Genomic DNA, 21126 nt, shown 5'->3' with positions numbered 1-21126 from the left:
CATATTGTATTGACAACAAATAGGAAATCGTCCCTTCCGGTCATTTTGGTGCAAGTTCCATGTCTCTAGCTCTTACCATGTTCGTGATAAGGCCAAAATAGCAAAATTCCGCTAGCTGGCACATCAAGATGACGTCATAATGAAAAATAACGTCATTTTTGAAAGGAGTGACGAAAATCCAGTCAGAATTTGACCCGAACCTAATTTTCCTAAAAAGTCGCCTAAAAGTGGGACACCCTAATATTAATACTAAGTCGAATACCTGCCTAGACTGCCGCGTCACAAGCAACACACGTAATATCTCGAAATGTGGCAATGATAAGAGATGGCAGCCAGGAAGCATACGTACTATTAGCGACATTAGACGTCAATTACATGTACAGGAACACAAAAAGATCACAAAAGACCTTATAGGAGCATCGCAGCGGCCTGGAACAAGATTGGCAGCAGAAAAGTCGAGGTGCTTTTTACGCAATGTAAATAGATTTGCACATTTTTGTTAAAACTCAATTTTAATAAAAAAGGTCAACAGCCTCGTCTATTGAAGTAAAACGTTCATGTCAAAGTTGAGTTATGTGAGAAGTTTCGGCGGGAATTGGCATGACAACCTATCAGTTACAAGTAGAATATTAAACAAGGAGGCCTTTACTATTGGGTTGTTTTCTTGCTCACTATGAAGTAACGGCCAACAATGTGAAGGTGACGGGTGGTGCTGTGGCCAACTGCGCTACATCTTAAAGCGTTCCGCTTCATTAGGCATCCGGCCCAGCAGCATCCGATCACCATGAGACATTAACACTTGAAATATGTTGACGTGACCAAATCAATTCCCTACAGATATAATGACGTTGCAACAAGCGATAAATTTCATGGCAATATGACCTGACGGCGCATTACATTCGTACGGAGAAAGAGTGCAAATGATGAAGTCGACGGCCTAGTTCGGGGCAAATCGCGCCACCTTGCCGCTGCAGAGCACGATACCAACTGCAAATAAACATGCAATTTCCTCAAGAAAGTAATCGTGTGTGTAACGCGATCTTTCATTTCCGGCAGAAACACACGTCATAATGGTGGCACGATAGAAGATGCAAATGTAGGAACGTGATGATTAGTGTGATTCTCCGTTTACACAAGCAGGTGACGCCAGTGTGCAGCCTAATCGTGCGAGTGGGGCTCTCCGATTGGCATCGTGTGAAGGACTTCATCTAGAAGCTGTAGTGCTCTGTGACAAAACAACAGGCTCACACAGGGAACGATGAAACAACACGCAAAAGAATTATCGTCACGATTAAACTTTAGAACTTCACAAATGTAGATACAAACGACCTGTTTTAGCCTGATGCTGCGAGTTCGCTGTGGTAGTAGCGATTTGCACCAGCTTTCGGAACACAGTTCCCTAGTCATGTGCTATGACGAATGGTGTTGAAGTCAGAGTGTCGTTCTCCAATGCAGCTCTTTCAGGGTTCCCACACATTTTTTATAAACAAATTCCCTACTTTCTCAATACTAAAATCTAAAAATTCCCTACTTTTCCAATACTAAATTAAAAAAAATTCCCAACCTGATTTTGATCTAAATTGCGCATTAACAGTGCTTAATCAATGAAAATTTCTGTGCTGTATTTTTTCCAAACACGATCATGCACAGGTTAAAAATTGTATATCCGGACTCTATTACATTCGAATCAGTATGAAAAACAATACTAGAAGTACAGTAGAGTAGATGTGCAGTAGAAGATTCCTGTTTGAAGAAAAACCCCTTTTTTTTTCAAAAAACCCGAACTGAAATCAGTTTGGATAAACTGTCACATTTATACTAAAATTGCAATTCAAAGCCTCATTCCATCGGACATGGCAACTTGCCATAAGCCAAACCAAAACAATTTAAAAATCACACTACTGACAAAATGAAGTTTACAAGTGAAAAGAACACTGAACACTGTCTTTGTGATTCTGAACACTAAATCACAAAGACATTGTACAGTAAATAAGATTTGACATTGTCTTTGTTGTTGTGTCATAATAGTAGGTTTTAGTAATGAAAGGCCACCGTGATTGAGGACTGAGGTATTGTAGTCTTGGTCGCAGATATTGCCTGCATTAACGATGTCTCTTACCGCTATTATCACCTAGCCAACCTATCATCATTGTTTTGTGCGGCCGCTAATCGACTTCAACGATCATGAAATGTTAGCTACGTGATAAGAACGATCATACACGCAAAATAAAAAAAATTGATTGCTTAAATCAGCTCTTTTGTCTCTTAAGCTTTGCGTATTGTTCAACAAGTTTATAAAGTTTAGAATTGACAAGAAATCATTAAATTTGAAACTGAAGTTTGAATCACGGCAAATGAACTTATTCAAAACTTTTACTTCAGCCGACGCTGTTTCACATTCAGTAATCTAGGTCGGCAATAATTTTGACACAGCAAAAATGAGTTAATTTTGAAGGCTGCCGAGCTGGAAACAGCTTGTCCCGTGTATAAGTCGAACCCGGCTTTTTGAGGTGAAAACCACTTACGAAAATCTCGAACTACACTCGCGTATATACGGTAATAAGTAAAATTTTGAATGTTAGACTACAGAACAAAAATCGCCCGAGGCTAAATTTTCATGTCAATTTAAATATTTCTGCTTCTGGAGTGCCCCACAATTAAATAAGTCACGCCATGGTTACGTTACGCCACTGTCTGTACAGTATAACTCTGTTGCAAGTAGGCTAACCACAGTTCACCTAAACTGCTTAGTGGATGAACAACGGAGAATGACCGGTATTTAAAGCGCAGATGAACAAGAAAAAAACAGTTCCCGAACCTCATTGAAAAAGCTGCATGTTGCGCCACAACATTGTTCTTTGTAATACCGTTTTGAAGGAGGATTATGAGTATGAACAAAAGAATAACTTTTAAGCTTCATTTTGAATTGAAAAGACATGACGTAATGTCTTCCATCTTTAGTTATCATATATTTTTTCATTACGTAATGTCTTGTAGGAATAAATTGAAAATCAGTATGGTCACTCAAAATGAAAGCAATGGGACAACGAATCCTCACTAAACCAATCAATCAATGGTCTTGTTGCACCGAAGATGACAACCTTATATTTTACTGATCTCCGGAGCTGATGCAAACCTTAAAAGTCATGTCGACATATTCTTGATGCCCCCCTTAACGAAAATTGCTTTGTAATACCGCTTTGAAGGTGGATTGCGACTATGAACAAAAAAATAAATTTTAAACTTCAATTTGTATTGAAAATACATGACGTAATGTCTTCCAACCTTATCACATATTTTTTCATTACGTAATGTCTTATAAGAATGAATTGAAAACGAGTCTATACACTAAAAATGAGAGCAACGGGACCACGAATCCTCACTGAACCAATCAGTAAAAGGTCTTGTTGTGCCTACTGATCTCTGGAGCTTACATAAACCTGAAAAAATATGGACTTATTCTTGATGTGGAATTTGAGTACATATATTACATATCGATTAATGGATATTTTGTTCCACTGAACTTCAAAGTCAAAACGTATTTGTTTACCACCACCAAACCACTTGTGACGATCGAATTTGTTAATTTATTATTCGATAAAATGTTTAGGTGATGTCACGTCATTACGCCGATTTGAAATATAATTTCATTTATGACGTCGTATGGATGAAAAACTTTTACAAGTTTTATACTCTGCTGAGATTATAGAAGAAACATAAATGATAAATATTGGAGAAATTGAGTCTCCTTTACAACTTAAGAATCGAACAGCGCAAAACTGTTGAAACAAAACGTTTTGTTTGAGTGATAGAATCACTGCAAGCAACCAATGTTAAAACGTGCGCGCAAGAAGTCATGGGAGTGTGACGTATCAAAAATTGAACAGGTTGTTATTTTTCTACATCAATCTGACGTTAGTTACTACTTTAAAAAATCTATATCTTTGCTTCTGTAAAAAATCCGCAGCAAGCGCCTTTTTTACATGTTTAGTATCAGCCAAATTTTGCCGATACCGATACTCAAAAAATGGCCGATATCACCGATACCGATATATCGGATTTTTTATCTACAATTTAGTCATCAAGGTTTTCCATACTTTTTCAATACCACGAGGGAGGTTTCACAAAATTCCCGACCTTTTCCCGGTCTGGAAAACGGGTTTTTAAATTCCCTACTTTTTCCCTACTTTCCCGACTGCGTGGGAACCCTGCTCTTTTGTTTGGCTTGAGGCTGCTGCCTTGAATGCGGTCTGTTGAGTTTGTGTTGTCAGGCGTTATTGCTTTGAAATGTTGTTGAATCAGTTGGACGCGGAGCGCAAAGTAAAGAAAATCTTCAAAGAACTGGATTTGCCAGCCCGTCTCTTTCGACGCTCACGAACCCTCCGATAGGCCCTTCCATAACGACAAAAATCCGAACCTTGCCGGCTACAAAACTGCCCACTACGGAACGACGGCATGTGTACCACCAAGAACTATAAGATCATAGGCAAGAAATGCAGGGAAAGCTACGTAGGCAGCACGATTCGCCCACTCCATTCCAGCCTGAAAGAACACCTTAGCTCAGATAAAAGTTCAGTTTTTGATCATCAACAACAGTGCCTCGCCAACTTTGAATTTACAATCATTGCCAGGGAAAATGACGCGGTACAATTGCGCTTCAAAAAGGCCATTTTCATAAGTAGACAGAGTCCAAAAATTAACAACCGTGCCGAAATGGAAGAACTACTTCACCTAATCGATTTATCAACTGATTCAACAAAATTTCACAGCAATATCGCTTAACAACACAGAAACTCAACAGACAGCAGCCTCAAGCCAAACAAAACAGCCGCATAAAACTACGATTCACTAACTTCAACGCCTTTCGTCATAGCACATGACTACGGAACTGTGTTTCGAAGGCTAGTGCAATCCGCTACTACCACAGCGAACTCGCAGCATCAGGCTAAAACAGGTCGTTAGTAGTGTATCTACATTGTGAAGTCGGCTGCATTGCCGAGTGGTGAGAGCCCAGGAACGACGTTCGATAGGGCGCCGGTTCGACACCGCTCAAGAGCATGTGGCTGTGTCTTTGGCAAGACACTTAAAGGCATGCCTAAAGGTGGACACGAAGATTGGCTTCCTTGCCTTCCCGTCCACTTAATCTAAATCTTCAACCACCGGGCGTAAGCCTGGATACGACAAACAAACATTGTGAAGTAAGCAACAATCATGCTGCTAAAAGCGAAACTCAACCTACTGCACAAACTTTAGAAAACACAAGCATAAACACTTGGCTACGCAGCCGATTGGTGAGAACGTCTGCGCGACGTTCGAAAGAAGGTGGGTTCGACATCGCTCCCGAGCACGCGGCTGGGTCTCACACGCCAAAGTAAGGGGAGCAGCTGACTCGAAGACTATGTCACTTCGCTGCTTCCTGTCGTCTGTTGCATCGCGTCTGTGATCGCAGTGTGCTTTGCTATATAAACTACGATATTACTATTATGACCAGTTGGCTTGCTTGTGAAATATTCTAAGCAACAAAACAATACGGCTGCCCAGTAAACCCACCTGTGCAGCTGTATCTCAATCCAGCAGGGCGTTTGTTTGATGTCCTGTCGGGGGTAATCAGGCCCCCAACCTTTGACGAAGCTCATCCGGAGTATGCACAACCTCCTCAGATCGTCCACGCCAATGCCAGCCGCCGCGGAGAGACCAGGAAGACCTGAGGGAATGTTCAACATCAAAATTCGAGTCAACTATGACCTCACATACATTCAGTTTAGTGCTCACCTATTGCTGGGGCAATCCCCCCGACGGAACCGGGACCGGGAATGTTACCGGACACTGCAGCGGCCTGCGCGTTTGCTGCAGCCGATGCCGTGTTGGCTTGCTGCTGCATTTGGCGATGGCATTGTCGCAGGTCAAACACCTGTGACGTAGATGATGGTACCATGAGGAGAAAGCATCGTTTGTACAGTTTGCAGACATAACGACATTTTATTCGTACACATTATGAGACAACAATGCTCAGCTTCACAAACAGAAAGCATCGGAATAGCAGATAGCGGGTCTCCTAATGAAAGACGCACGTTCATGTGGGCAAAAAAGGACGAAATCTTGGTATATAGTTTTGATATCCTGCTGAGGCTGTTGGCAAACTGAAGTCTACTCGGTCACGTGATCACGCACTAGGTAAAATTCCACAAAAGGAGAGCTTGTGGTCCTGCACGTGCCAATGGCAGCTCGTTCAATGTAACTTAGAACAATACCTTAATGTAGGCGTCGGGGTAGATCTTGTGTACAGCATCTCCTGGTGCGCGTCCGGCCTCTCTGTCCAAGTAGTAACTTTGTACAAAGACAGCATGATCACTGAGGCATCGCACCCACACATCTCCCTCACCATGGCAGACTAGTTGTACCCCTTTCCCGATGTGTAATCTGAAAACAAGTGCGAGCTTTGTTTTAACAAACTCTACAATTCAACAACCATGCATTAGTATATGACTTAGATAGCAATCTATGACCTACAAATGTTGTGAACAACTTCTGTTCAGGCAATGTTTACAAGATGGTACCTGGCCTTCTCCGACGCTTCTGTGCGGTGGACGTTGGAGAGCTGGCCGAGACAGAAGCGATTCCCTCCTGCAATAGGAACATTGGATATCAAGAGCAAATAGTGTGGGCAAGTGGTGAACTCAGTCGTCCACTGAATTGTCCAACTGGATGAGCTCATCACGAAGCATCGAGGTCACCCATTGTGATGTGAACGAGCGGTTACCTGAAGGATCGACGTAGCCATCCACCGTCACAGTGGGACATGAAGACGGGACTTTGAAGGTCTCGCCAACCTGAACGTCCATCTCGTACGAAGTTATCGAACACCAGAAGTCAGGACCTGCAAGTCCGGATGTGAGGTTTATTGCAGGGGTACAATATGGTGGAAGCGATTGGCAACAAATACACGCGACCAACCATACTTCGAGGGGCAGTTAAGTTTCTTTCATCTATTGCAAGGCCAGATTCTTAGATGTGTTTTTTTTTTCCAGAACAGCAGGAACAAGCAACGTAATAAACTAATAACATGGCACAAGCCAAATGCTCAATCTGAGTCTTTATATAACCCACTTGTGCTGGTCACAACACAATCATACACAATCACAACACAATCACAACACAAAGTACATGAAACCAACAGTAATGGCTGCCAGAGTCCTTCAACTGCGTATCTTCAAGTTGAATTACTGAACGATTGAAAGCCGGTCTTTAAACGCTAAACGATAATTAATCAAACAATAAACGTTGTGGCGTTTACTTTTGGATCTACCTGGATGATTGGAGACAGGATGGTAGACTTCGCTCGGGGAGTAGAAGGCAGGGTTCATGTCCGGGGTGTACTGCGCAGTGCTGCCAGCCTGCCAGCTAGTCGCTTGCTGCTGTTGGTCTGATCGTCAACACAATTTAAAGATCAACACATATTGTTAATGCTGATATATCCACACTGAAGATATCCAAACAAGCAATGGGATTATGCCGAGCCGCTGCCCGGCGCTCCTGGACATGCGCTAAGGGGCAAGTTTATACAAAGTAAAATAAATAAGCAAAGGCATTGCCAAAATAAACTTTAATCTAGCACAACAATTTTGACAATGACGCGTTGCGGTGCACTGCTGGTTGGAACACTGAAAGCCACCAATCAAAGTCAGTAGCTGTGAAAACCAGGGTTGTCGGTATTTTACCCGACCCAAAAAAACCCGGGTGGGTTTTTTTCAAAAGACCCACTTAGAAAAAAAAAAAAACTCACAAAAAAACCCAGAGCATCATATTTGTCCAATTTTTATCAGAAAATTGAAAAAATGAACCAAAGTACTACAAGGTACTTAAAACAAAGTTCAAATTAGGACTTAAGGATGTGATTGTGAAGGAAATTTCCAAGGATAAATTGAAAACACAGTGGATATTTCTGTACACAAAAATCAAGTAATGCCACTTTGTGTACTACGCTAAAACTCATTTATGCAAGAAGGCCTCATAGTTAAACAGCCCTAGTGCATTATTTTATTGAGTTATGCCAGCATGTACTGTGAGTGAGAGGCACTTCATTGGTAAAAAGTAGTATTTGAGGTGAAATAAGCATGAATCTACCTTTTTTGCATCTTTTTTAAATAAAACCCAAAAAAAAACGTTTTTTTTTAAAAAAACCCATGCAGGTTGGGATTTATTAAAAAAACCCGGGTTTTTCTCAACCCTGGTGAAAACAAAGCATATTATAATAGAAATCTAGAAATACTTCGTTGATTGTACAAAAGAAGCTGCTGATTAGCGCTATTGCCCCCATGTGGTATGTTTGATGCCGCATTTGTTGTAGGGGGGTGCTGGCTCGACCACGATGGATAATGCCCCATGGGTCCCATGTTAGGGCTTTCTCCAGTCGACGCTTCTTTACTACCTGCATAATAAATCAACACTATAATGGAAAGCTGACCTAAGCAATAACACCCGAACCAATGGTTTCAAAGGTTTAAAAATGTGCACTTCAAGAAAGATGAGCCACACTTGAAACTACACCACTACCTGGTGAGATCTTCGCTTTGAAATCGTCCGCTGGGGTGTGCTGTACAGTTTGTACGTTCCCACTATTGGGTTTCGCTGGCCCTATCCATCCAGCCGGCATGTCACTCGCTTTCATGTCAGGCCGATGTGAATCCGCGCTGTGGGGAGCAGGAGGAGCAGCTGCACGATAATGTAAACTTTTGTTTAGCCGAACCTTGATACAAATTGTATTTAAAGTCGACTAAAATTAAACAGCTTGCAGTTACCTGTATGCTGTAGCGTGAGACCGGAAAGGTCGATGCCTGGCGACACCACGCGGTCATAGTGATACGGATTGATACACACAGAGTCGCACTTGAGATCAAAAGCAAACTTGCACAGTTTGAGATGTTTTAGCTCGTTCTTGTGCAAGTCTGGCCACCGCCACAGTCTGGCGTAGATGACGTGAGGAAAGCCCTTTCGCCCAGCGACCTACAAGAGCAACATATTCCGAAAATGTGTTTTCATGAGTTAAAGCCAGTAATTGTTATAATTTGAAATACTTTTAGGGCTATTTTTTTTCTACTACGACCATCATGGGTGGTTTATTTTTCTGATGCTGGGATAATGCAAAATTCAGACATCTTGAATTTTTTTTAAACGTGTAGTAATCGTTATTCAACTTTCAGACAAACGTTTTGGCTTTTTGAATTAGGAACAATGGAACATGTCATTACTGTGATTTTGCATCGGCAATTCAGAATGTCACATATTTCGTCGCATCTTTTGGGATCGCAGTCTTGGGAGTGATTATGCAAATGTAACCCGTTGTTTCAGAAATTTTCCATTGCTAGATTCATAAAATTGTAAATGAGGATAGATTTTTGCTGTTTGCATTTATCCCTTCATTTTTATGAGTAATCATCAAGCCAATTCGAAAATGCTCAATTTTCCACAAAAATTCAATCCAAAAGAGGTGAGGATGTTGTAAAAATACTTATATAGACTGGATCTCCATAAAATTTTAATCAACCAAAATCAAGATTGAATTTTATTTGTGCACCTTTTTAGGCCAATAAGTTAATCTATCGTTTCAGTTCCGTAGCAATAGAAGTAGCATACGAACCTGCAATCTGCCATCAAGGGTGCGCTGAATGGTGACGCACTTCGAAGGATGAGCGCCACTAGTGGTGATGGCTGTGATCAAACTGTCCAATTCATCTTTCTTTTCCTTCAACTTCTTAACAAGGCTTTCAATCGCTCGTTTAGCGAACGTCTCGCTCTCTCCACCTTGCCTGCATGACAGAAACAACATTTCATTAAGAACATAAATAGTTGAAAAAAAAAGTCAGACAGAATACATTTAGTGCTTCAGTGGTAAGTTTACTTTGTTGTACCACAGATAAACAAATTGACGTCAATAAGTACAAAACTTCCTCACATTTCAACATATCGCTGAATCTTCACCAGGAATACCCTTAGATTCATCATCATCATTTTCAGCCTGTGGTAGCCCACTGCTGAGCGAAGATCTTTCCCTTCTCCTGCCAATCCGAAGGATTTGTGTTTTTATGTACTACTTTGTTACATTCTTTGTCAATCTCGTCTCTTCATCTCATTTTTGGCTTTCCTCGTTTGCGTTTGTTTTTCCAGGGTGTCCAAGTTATGAATTTGTTAGTCCATCTGTTGCCTGATGTCTTGCTATATGACCTGCCCATGACCAGTCTTGTTTATTTTTATTGTTTTTACAATATCCCATAATTTTGTTCGATTTCGATTCTATTCAACGCTTTTTTTGTCTCGCCATGTTGAACCCATCATAATTCATTCATGTGCTCTTTGCATTGATCTTAGCTTAAGAGTTAACTTTTTTGTAACACTTGGAAGGATGCATTGGTCGTAGACTTGTTTTTTGAGAGAAAGGAGCAATTTTGACAACCCAATATAGGGAGATTGTCTTAAATTGAACACACCATAAAACAAACTAAATTGAATAAGGCTGCGGGAACAAAATCAGTAGGCTACTGGGATGCTAAAGACACTGGAATATGTTGGTGTGGATGCATTGCATGAACTCTTCAATAACAATCATATATGATTCAGGAATCAGAAGAGATGCCTACCGATATAAACAAATCAATTTTTATAGCATCACTTGAAAAACCGAGAGCAAATCTTGCGGATGAGATGAATGTTTAATTAAGTACACTACACTAGTACAGTCATATATTTTGAAAATGATTAATTGCCTGGTCTTTCAAAAAAAATATAAAACGAATGTCAAGAATTCTTATAATAGCAATCGTATAGATCTTGTCACTCCTTTCATACAGGTCTTGTCCTCATCTCTTTGATGAAATACATCATAACATAATTGCAATCACACCAAATGAGGTAAAAATAGGGTAAAAAATATTTTTGAAAGTTTTCTGGTTAGATTGTCAAACCCTTATCATTCTTATTATTTGCATTTTACTGTGAGACAAATTTATTTGAAACTGGACGTTTCACAAATATTTTCTTGAAAAAGTTTCTAAGGCTATTTCTGACACAAGGCTATTTCTAAGGCTAAATGACCCTATTTTTCTGCTATAGCTGATCATTATCTGCTTTGTCTAAAAAATTTATTCTGAGGAGTCTTTACACAAAACCACAGCAGTAAAAAAGGTGAGTTGTTTTTAAACACTTCGGGGCGCCTGCAACAGTGCAACACCCTAATAGACATTTGTGACATATCTGTTACATTTCAAATTATTGCTATTTATTTTACTGTAAAACAGGGGTTCTTTAACTGGGGTCCATGAACCCCCAAGGGGTACGCGGAGTAGTTTTAGGGGGTCCATGAAGGCCCAATGGAAATCTTAGTGTGGTATAATTTCAAAAATGGAATAAATTTTTTATAAGAAAAGAGATTAAGTTCAAACAATGCTGATGATTTCTAGCTTGACGTTTCCAGATAATAATTGTTATCGCATTGTACTGTTTTTTTGTTACGTACGTTTATTACGTCACTTTCCACATTGTTGTTTTTGCCGCTATTTGAACATTGCAAAATTTTACCAGTTGCAGCTAAGCTAGACGTCAGTAGTCAGCTAGGCTAGGTCAGCAGTCAGCAAGGCTAGGTTAAGATTGTGCAAGGTTTATGCATATCCTCTTTTGGTAAAGAAAGCCATGGCTGCTATAATCTTTTTTGCGACTACATATTTATGAGAAATAAAACACTGCCTCTTTACAAACGTGGTCTTTTCGAAGATCAACGTTTGGATATTAGGAATGGGTCTGCTACTAATCGGTGAGTCCGATTCGGTGAGTTCGATTCGGTGAATTCCTAACCTCTAACCCTAACCCTTAAACGGCAATGATAATTAGGTTGCGGTACCCGATAATTAAAAAAAAAATTGAAAAAATCCCCCGTTAAGGGATCGGACTTACCAAAGTGGACTCACCGAAACGGGCCATTCCGATTAGGAATAGCCTACTGACATTCTGTAATACAAAATGCCTCAGCATTCAGCAAGCTAAATCGTATTCAGCAAAATTTAGACAGATTTGTGAAGACTTTCCTATCGCCAAAAAACACGACACACTTTTTATAATCCATAAAACACCTTGACTTTTCGACAAAATATTACGTTTGGGTAACTGGTATAAATTCAAGGCAATTTCGTTAGGTCAAAATAAAGTCAAAATTTGATAAAAATAAAGTCAAAAAAAGTATATTTTAGGTCAAAACAAAAATGGCCCTAGTGATAACTCAGCTTGAGTAGATGATGTCACAAAAAATATTTACATATTACAAAAATCCATTACATGTGATAATGGTAATCAAAAATCTAAATCACGCCACTCTACTATCAAACATTATTTTCTTAATGATGTGTTCAATATAAACTCTGACAGTAAAAATGGCTCCTCACCATGCTCCTTGAGTCAAATTGAGTCTTGTATTTGTTGGAGAATGTCTGACTTATTCCGCAATAGGTAATGTTTGAAAATAAACCAGTTGATTGTTACTGCTTATTGTGTGCTTTTGTTGTTAGAGCGCCCGATGTTACAGAACTGCTATGTTTCAAAATTCTGCAGGTAGTGCTAATGCTCCTGGTGTTACAGATTTTCTACGTTTGAAAAAATTAAAGTACCTGTACTCAAAAAAATAATTTCAACTTAACATAATATTGACTAAACTAAAAAACATTTTTTTATAGCTAAACTAAAAGTTTGTCCATACAGGGTTAAACATTTGACTAATATAAATTACATCTGCAATATAGCAAAATAAAGTGACGGTTAGAAATGCAAAATGTGGATTGGTTGTACAAAACTTGAAAATTGTGAGTAGAAGGTTGCACATAACTAAAAGCTGCAGGTTTTTGTGTGACTCTCTTCAGGAGCTGATGTCAGAACAAAATAAACCGAAACGTGGTGAAGTATTTACAGACTTAGAACAAAAAATGAAATGTAAATTTGACTAATCAGAAGAATTCAAATTAGCGAAGAAGGTTTTAAGGCATAAGACTGGATGGAGAGTTTTTATAAAGATTGTTTCCAGTGCTGCAAAGTAATTAAAGGCCATTCTTCATTCCAGCTTGCAGCAATCTTTATAAAAACTCTCCATCCAGTCATATACCGCCAAAAAAATCATCATGATGTAAAAATATTTTTCGTGTGAACAAAAAATATAAATACTATACAAAAGATGTTAAACAACTTAAATTGGTTAATGCAAACTTTATTTATTATTAATTGTGGTTTAATTATTATTAGTTGTTTAAATACCTGTGGCACATGAGGCTATGCACAATACTTAAGCAGGCATCATTTGAAGTGGCTTGACTTTGCATGTCGAGGATCTCAGCAGAAAGTCAACTGACTAAACCACCTGCAAACAACACTATGTATATTAACATCTTAAATACATAAATGGGTGAACTTCATTCTTATCGATGTTGCTGGAGCTTTGCACAAACATTGCGATGTGATGTAGAAACAGTTTAGAAAAAAATGTTGAGGTGCATTGAAGTTTAAAGGGATAGTAAAGGAAAAACCTGACTTGGCGATTTTCCACGTTCTTTGTGTTTAACATGCTACCATAAAACGATTTCCAATAAAATTTTGCCCCATTGCGGTCTGACCACCATTGTGCGCGTGCTTTTGTCAGAGCTTTCAAAGCGAGATTGGGCCTGAGCAACGAAGCGTGCGACTGTACAGTCTATGTAACAAAAGACTAGAAATCAACCGATCACGCAATAATTGTTACTGCGGGCGATTTGACTGTAGACTATGTATGTATGTACATCAAAACAGCACATTTCAACATCAAAACATCACACAGTTTGCTCAAAACATCAGATGTGGTAACGTGGCTTTTGTTATTGCTGTCTTTTATTACGTATTCTCGAGCAGTGTTTGCACGTTTTGGTCATTTAAAAAAAAAAGAAAATAAATGAAACACTGGACTTTGGGCCTTGCCAGCGCCATTGAAAACAATTTTTTTTCGGTAATTGTTTTTGAAATGTATTCTTGAATGTTCAGTTTATTCATTTTAATGCTTAATTCCGGTTTGAAATTTTCCTTTAGTATGCCTTTAAATAACAAAATTTAAACACTGTATATAAATGTATTATTGTTTTAACTCATATTGCGCATTTTGTTTTTTGATAAAATAAACTAGGAGTCCCCAAACAACAGCTTGCAAAAAGGTTGCCTCTGGGTCACGCGAGCACATGTCTAAAATGCTACTATTTGGAGAATACGATACGGAGATATTTCGGTTGCGCGACATTCGAAAGGACGTGGGTTCGATACCGCTCAAGAGCACGCGGCTGTGTCTCGGCAAAGAAACTTAATGGCAAGCCAAAATAAGGGGAGCAGCTGACTCAAAGACTATACTATGTCACTTTGCTGCTTCCTGTTGTCTGTTGTATCACATCTGTGATCGCAGTGTACTGTATGTTATCGTAATGGGCGCAAATAAAAACACGATTATTATTATTATTATATCCCAATTCGAGGAAAGCCTTTTTGAAGATTTCTAAAATCCCACAGCAATATCTGTTTCTCCTAAGGAATTAGCTTATAGAGGTTAACCAAACAAAGTCTCAGAAAACAGAAGAGAAAACACTTCGCCGTTGTTAACGCTTTGAAGGTAAGTAATTAGCAAAACATGGTCAATAAAATTGATAGCGGGTTTCCACTCTGCTTGAGATCATGATTTTTTGCGTTTTATTTCGATAACTTCAGTGTCTTGATCATTCTTATTTACTCACACGAAAAGGAAATGAATCGGCTGTTTTCCAACTGTTCCAATTATGAGCTAACAATATCAAAACTTTTACGACGGGGCGTACTGCATGTGTAAAACTAATCATTTTAAGCAGCGGTTCTAATAAATTCGGTTTGCGACCTAGGTGTGAATATCAACAAGACAGTAAGCTTAATCAAAGACTACGGTATTTTAATTGAGTAAAATAGCGTTATGGTTATGACGTCATCACCTTTCTCGCGCCCCCAAGGTCTTTTGAAAAGTCGGCGCCTATGTAGGTAGGTATTTATTGGTCCAAAAAAATAAGCTTATCATTTAGATATTTAACATGTCAACATCGAGTACAAGTGGACCATCAAATTGCCATTATATTGTGAGAATAGTACGGTATGATTTTGCTATGGAATTGGTTGTGCAATGCTTTAACAAAACTTAGGTTTTTAAAAAAAAATCTGCTACAGATAAGTCTTTAGACTTTTAGAATTGGTCATAGGAAACTGCTGCTTCTGCGCATTTAGTCACCAAGTTTATCACTCCATCATCAGTAGATTTTAGAAGAAGTGAAAACTGGGGTATTCAGAACTTCAAGGGCCTACCTAGAGTTCGACCGATATCACTTTTTCAGGTCGATACCAATATTTATGAAATTTGTAGGCCGATACCGATATATATCAGCTACAAAAAATTTGTTATATACCAACTAAGTTGTTAAGCAACAAACCAGTCCAAGAAAGTTTATGCATTAGTTGCTGTAATGGAAAAATCATTCTAAAAAAAAAAATACGGTACATAGTCTTTTAAAGTAAGGCTGGTAAGCTCAAATAGTCTACTAAATTTTAATTTATAACAAGTACCGTAGCTCACTAAACCTCAACTTTATTTTGTTCCTAATATGGTTTGATATTCTAGATTCCAATGATCAACTTTTACATACTCAATCCACACATAACTGGAAAAGGATTATATACATAAAATGTTGCAGATTTACATCAAAAGTGATCAATCAGCATAACAGTTTAGCAGAATAGAAAGTTCTGGGTTAGACACTAGACAGGACAAGACAGAAAATCATTACAATGCTGGTTTTAGCAAAAGGTCTTATATCGGGTCATTCCACATCAAATCACCCAAAAAAATGAAATTTTTAACACCACCACCTCCGATTTTCTTCAAATTTGGTTTGTGTGTGAGTTCTGGGTAAAAAAGCATGAATTTTAAATTTTATCAAAATCCGGCCAGTGGTTTTGGAGATATGGGCCTATGAAATTTCGTATTTTGGGGGAAAATAGGGGTACCCGGCTTATTTCAAAATGCCATTTCTCCGCAACCACTGGGTGTATTTTAATGAAATTGGTGTCATTTTGCAGGAAATTGGTCAAGGATTTCATTTCTGTGGTTAATTTTCAAAAATAAGCATGTTTGGGGGTAATGACCTTTTGACCTTTGCTTTGACCTTGACTTTGACCCTGTGGATCACGTGATACAAAAAACTTGTCTACATGAAAAATATTCTTTGACGCTATCTCTATAACATATGAAAAAATGGGAGAGGTAATATTTCTATTTTAGCCATAGTTTTCACTCAAAGTTTGCATGTCTCATGATTTTTCAACAAATTTTCTTAAAATCACTTTCAAAAATAGTATGGTAGGCCTATGTACAAATGGAACGATATGCACATTGCATCATCAGAAAGAATAGGTCCAAAATGATGATGAGGGGTGTTTGTTTTTGTAAAATAAGCTTATAACATTGGGAAATGATGGCAAATGGGGGAGGGGGTAAAATATCTCAAATTCTGATGATGTAATACATAAATGCTCCCAACTAATAATGCATAAAAATGAGTTAAATGACACAGTTTAGTCAAGACACAACAGACAAAATGTTAGGTTCTGAAAGTTTTCCATAGACAGCAATCACTGAACTGACCAGTTTTTACACAACCTGTGAAGTTTAATTGTACCGTTTTTGGAAATAGTGTAACAACATCTTCCAGATGCAATCATGGAAGGAGTTTCAATGATACAAACAATGTTATTAATATCGATCCAGCATTTATCAGCAGAGGAAGGCCAGTAGAAGATTCTGGCTGGACCATGAGGATGCATAAAGTTTACATGGTAGTCTCCAAACTCATCAGAAATGTCTTCCACCAAACCTATCCACGGTTCATAATCATATATACAGCACACATATGTATGTGTTGCGATGTTGATAGGTTCATTCAATGCTTCAAGTGCAAGGTCTTCATCTCTCCCTCCTGTCACTGACACTATTTCAGGCAGATTTTTTTGAGCACTGAGTTTGTACACGAATAACTTTGCTTCAGAAATCAGAACAAATCTATGGAATTTTAGTGTTCCTTTTATTGTCTTTGCCAACGAGAATCTTTTTTTCACTTTTTCTTTGCAAGCTTCATACCGGTCAGACTTGACATTGAAAAATTGAATTCCTTGTATGTTAGCTTTGCAAAATGTCATAATTGACTCGGTAGTAAGGATAGCGTCACTGTAAGGCCTTTGCAAACTTGCCTTGGTTAAGAGGCGCTTCACTGTCCCCCCTATACCATCACATGCACTCTTTCCATGTGAAGTAGCAAAAAAGTGCTATTCTGCCCTGATGCCAAAATCTTTGACATGATTACATAAATTGATGAAATTTGACTTGTTCTTGTATTGGCCAGCATAGCCGTCTGTAAAATAATAAATTTTTTCAAGTTCACGAAATTCAGCTTTCAAATAATCAATAAATACTTGTAAAAAAGCATAAACTGTGTAGGTGTTGTGTTCTATGATATCGCTTATGATGCATACATTGCTGTGTTCAAGAGATCCATCTGCCAGTCGACGGTATGCAATAAACGGATGTAAAGTGGCCTGCCTATTATCCCAGTGGAAGCTTTGCACTTCATCTTGTACTACATATTAGTAATTTTCTGCAAAGTCACCTTGAACAATGATTTCAGTTTTTGGTTTTATGGTTGTCTTCAAATTGTTCATATATATACTTATGTTGTGCCTTAGCAGTGTAAGTTCTATGTCTTGTCAATTTCATAATCTGATATGAAAGCTTTTCTGTGAATTCAATTTTTGTTTCAACTAATGTGATCAATTTAGCCCGATCTGTACTAATCCATTGCTGGTATGTTACATCTTCTGGTATTTCATCACAGCTAAGGAGATGCTGCATAAGCACATCTTGTCCAGGACACTGTTTGCAACTTCCCATCATACATGCTTTATTCTCTGTTGAACACACACAAACTGCCATCAGGTCATCTAATGAACATTTCAAACAAGATTCAACCATTAATTTAGGATTTTGGTGATACAGTTGCGTCTGTTACGTCACTGATATGAAACTTGCAAGTTTCGTCCCGCAACCCGCACATACCAATCACAAAAAATATGCGGAACTGAATTACCAGGACCAGACGTTGTTGCGTACCAATTATATTTATTACTTGTTTCCAAATCGTGTTAGAGAGGAAACATAAACTTAAATGTACAGTAAAACTAGGCTAGCCCAACAACCTAGCAAAATCGCCCTTTTGAAAAACGCACAAAATAGCCTTTATGACGTGACAGTATGTGTTCGCCCGCCCAGCTATTTTGAAAACTCGGCGCCTATGGATAACGATATACCTCATCAGACTGACCAATGACCATGCTATAACAGTATGGCGAAATCGATTTCTGATTATTAAAAATGAAGCTGGTACACTGTTGTTGCAAGACTCAAGAGCAGCAAGATTTATTCTACAATATAAGGTTTAAGCTAACCGGATTTTATGAAAATTTCACAGATATCGTCCTCTTTGAATGAAAACTATGGCTAAACTAAAAATATTACCTCTCCCATTTTTTCATATGTTATAGAGATGGTATCAAGAAATATTTTTCATGTAGACAAGTTTTTTGTATCACGTGATCCACAGGGTCAAAGTCAAGGTCAAAGCAAAGGTCAAAAGGTCATTACCCCCAAACATGCTTATTTTTGAAAATTAACCATAGAAATGAAATCCTTGACCAATTTCCTGCAAAATGACACCAATTTCATTAAAATACACCCAGTGGTTGCGGAGAAATGGCATTTTGAAATAAGCCGGGTACCCCTATTTTCCCCCAAAATACGAAATTTCATAGGCCCATATCTCCAAAACCACTGGCTGGATTTTGATAAAATTTAAAATTTATGCGTTTTTGCCCAAAACCTAACCACAAACCAAATTTGATGTAAATCGGTGATGGTGGTGTTAACAGCACTGGGTGAATTGAGCTGGAATGACCCTATCAGGGGTTCTCAAAGTCGGAATGGCCCGTTTCGGCAAGTCCGATTCGGTGAGTCCGATCCCTTAACGGGGGATTTTTTCAATTTTTTTTTTAAATTATTGGGTACCGCAGCCTAATTATCATTGCCGTTTTAGGGTTAGGGGTTAGGAGTTAGGAACTCACCGAATCGGACTCACCGAATAGTAGCAGACCTTCTCAAAGTACAGCAAGTTCCAATCCAAAATTGTGCAGCCAATCATTTTCCGGCCAGAAGCCAACCAAACCCAAAAAATAGGTTGCAAGAAAGTGATAAACACTGTCTTGTTATGATCATTTTTTTATCTTTACCTGTTTTGAAACTCTGGAAAAGTAAAGTAAATCTTGGTATGTTTGTACATATGTATTTGTATATTGTATAATGATTATTGTGAATTTGTGTTTAGCTTTTTTAACTAGGCTACATAACAAACATAGCTTTCTCGAATTTTAAGAATTGATAAAAGTAGTTCATGTAAGATCAGTATCGTAGATCACGTTTCAAGAACTACATTCAAGTACGAAAAATGGGTCATGGTAAAAAAGTTGAAAACCCCTGTTTTATACAATAGGTCTGTCAGTGTTAAGATACTTGAAAGTGCAGTATCTTATGGCATAAGTTCATAACGGACAAACCTGTTCAGCTCAACTTCAAACGTGATTGATCTTCTTACTTTCACTGGTTTTTCATTGTTGTCATTCTTTACAATTCTTTTTGGGCAAGGTTTATTTATGTTAGCTGCAAAACATTAACAACACAACATGTAAAATATGGTACCGGTACCCTTAATCTTGAGCAAAGCAGTCATAGCCTCTAAAGGTGTCACATAGGATTAAGTGTGACATACATTAAGACAAAAAATGCAAGTAATATCACTGATTCAAAAGCAAATCTTAAACAAAGATCCGTTGAGGTGATTCTTACATGGTTTTTGTTGCTTAATCCGAAAATGCCATTCATAAAAGTGCGTGAAAATCTGTTTTAAGTTTTCTCCTAGTTTAGTAATTTTCAATGAATTTCCTGGGTGATATTCTTTATGAAAAGTTATGTGACTTATTTAATAAAGTGATTATATATACCCACTACCCAGGGCATAGGCGTAGAGTTTTAGAAATTACGGGGGGTGCAATTATATCAAAAGATCACACACAAAAACATCAAATAACGTATGTAGGCTATTCGAGTATTGGTCGAGATTTTCGCAAGTGTTTTCACCTTAAAAAGCAGGTTCGACTTGTGCACGGGACAAGCTGTTTTCTCCAGCTCGGCAGCCTTCAAAATTAACGCATTTTTGCTGCAGAAAAATCATTGCCGACGTAGATTACGTATTTTTAAATGGCGTCGGCCGAAGTAAAAGTTTTGAATACGTTTATTTGCAGTGATTCAAACTAATTTTCAAATTTAATGATTGCTTGTCAATTCTAAACTTTATACACTTGTTAACCGATTAACTTTTGAGTGTGGGATATAATCATAATCGTTCTTATGACGTATAATTCCATGATTGTTAAAGTCGATGTCAAACCTTAGCGGCCGCCATAAAACAACGATGTCAGGTTGGCTAGGTGATAATGGCGGTAAGAGACATCGTTAATGCAGGCAATATCTGCGACCAAGACCATTAAACACCTTTTCTTTTATCGGTTTTCGATTTAATTCTCACACATTGCGAACTATCTTTGCTTCAAGAACCATGGGGAGTCATAATAGCACATTTTGCTGGCCTAGTTTTGTTTGAGTTCAATCACTCAGGTCAGAAGTTACAGTTTTTCGTTTGCACTACTGAATAAGCTTTTTCGCCCGACATAAAGAATTGCTGGCGCTGGCTGACCCATTTTTTACATTGATTCAATGTCTGCCAGTGTTGAATGTTCATGTGTTAATGAGCGGATTTCGATTTTCGTGCGTCTGATAACAAAATAATGCGTTCTGTTGAATCATAATTGATCTCACAGCGGGAAGACCTTGTTGAAAATAGCGCCTTTGATTTAGCTGGTTTACTTATTATTGCCGTAAATATTGCTACGTGACTATTCCAGCAG

At 38.3% G+C, this 21126-nt stretch overlaps 1 protein-coding gene across 1 annotated transcript; it reads right to left on the bottom strand.

The window, feature by feature from the left end:
• Window positions 1-298: 298 nt before the first annotated feature.
• On the bottom strand, window positions 299-19824 carry LOC145777005 (SMAD family member 4-like). Its single transcript, XM_082588270.1, has 13 exons — window positions 19720-19824; window positions 13288-13390; window positions 9638-9806; window positions 8799-9003; window positions 8554-8712; window positions 8270-8428; window positions 7307-7423; window positions 6761-6877; window positions 6558-6624; window positions 6252-6420; window positions 5773-5911; window positions 5551-5704; window positions 299-1225 (listed from the first exon to the last, which is right to left on the bottom strand). Exons 2-13 carry the CDS (start codon window positions 13350-13352, stop codon window positions 1159-1161), a joined length of 1587 nt encoding a protein of 528 aa, XP_082444396.1. The 5' UTR covers window positions 13353-13390; window positions 19720-19824; the 3' UTR covers window positions 299-1158.
• Between the last annotated feature and the right edge of the window lie 1302 nt (window positions 19825-21126).

The sequence above is a fragment of the Aplidium turbinatum genome, chromosome 9 (assembly GCF_918807975.1).
Source record: "Aplidium turbinatum chromosome 9, kaAplTurb1.1, whole genome shotgun sequence".
NCBI classification, from domain to species: domain Eukaryota; kingdom Metazoa; phylum Chordata; class Ascidiacea; order Aplousobranchia; family Polyclinidae; genus Aplidium; species Aplidium turbinatum.
Note: the sequence above shows the minus strand (reverse complement) of the source record. Positions and strands in the feature narration are given on the sequence as shown.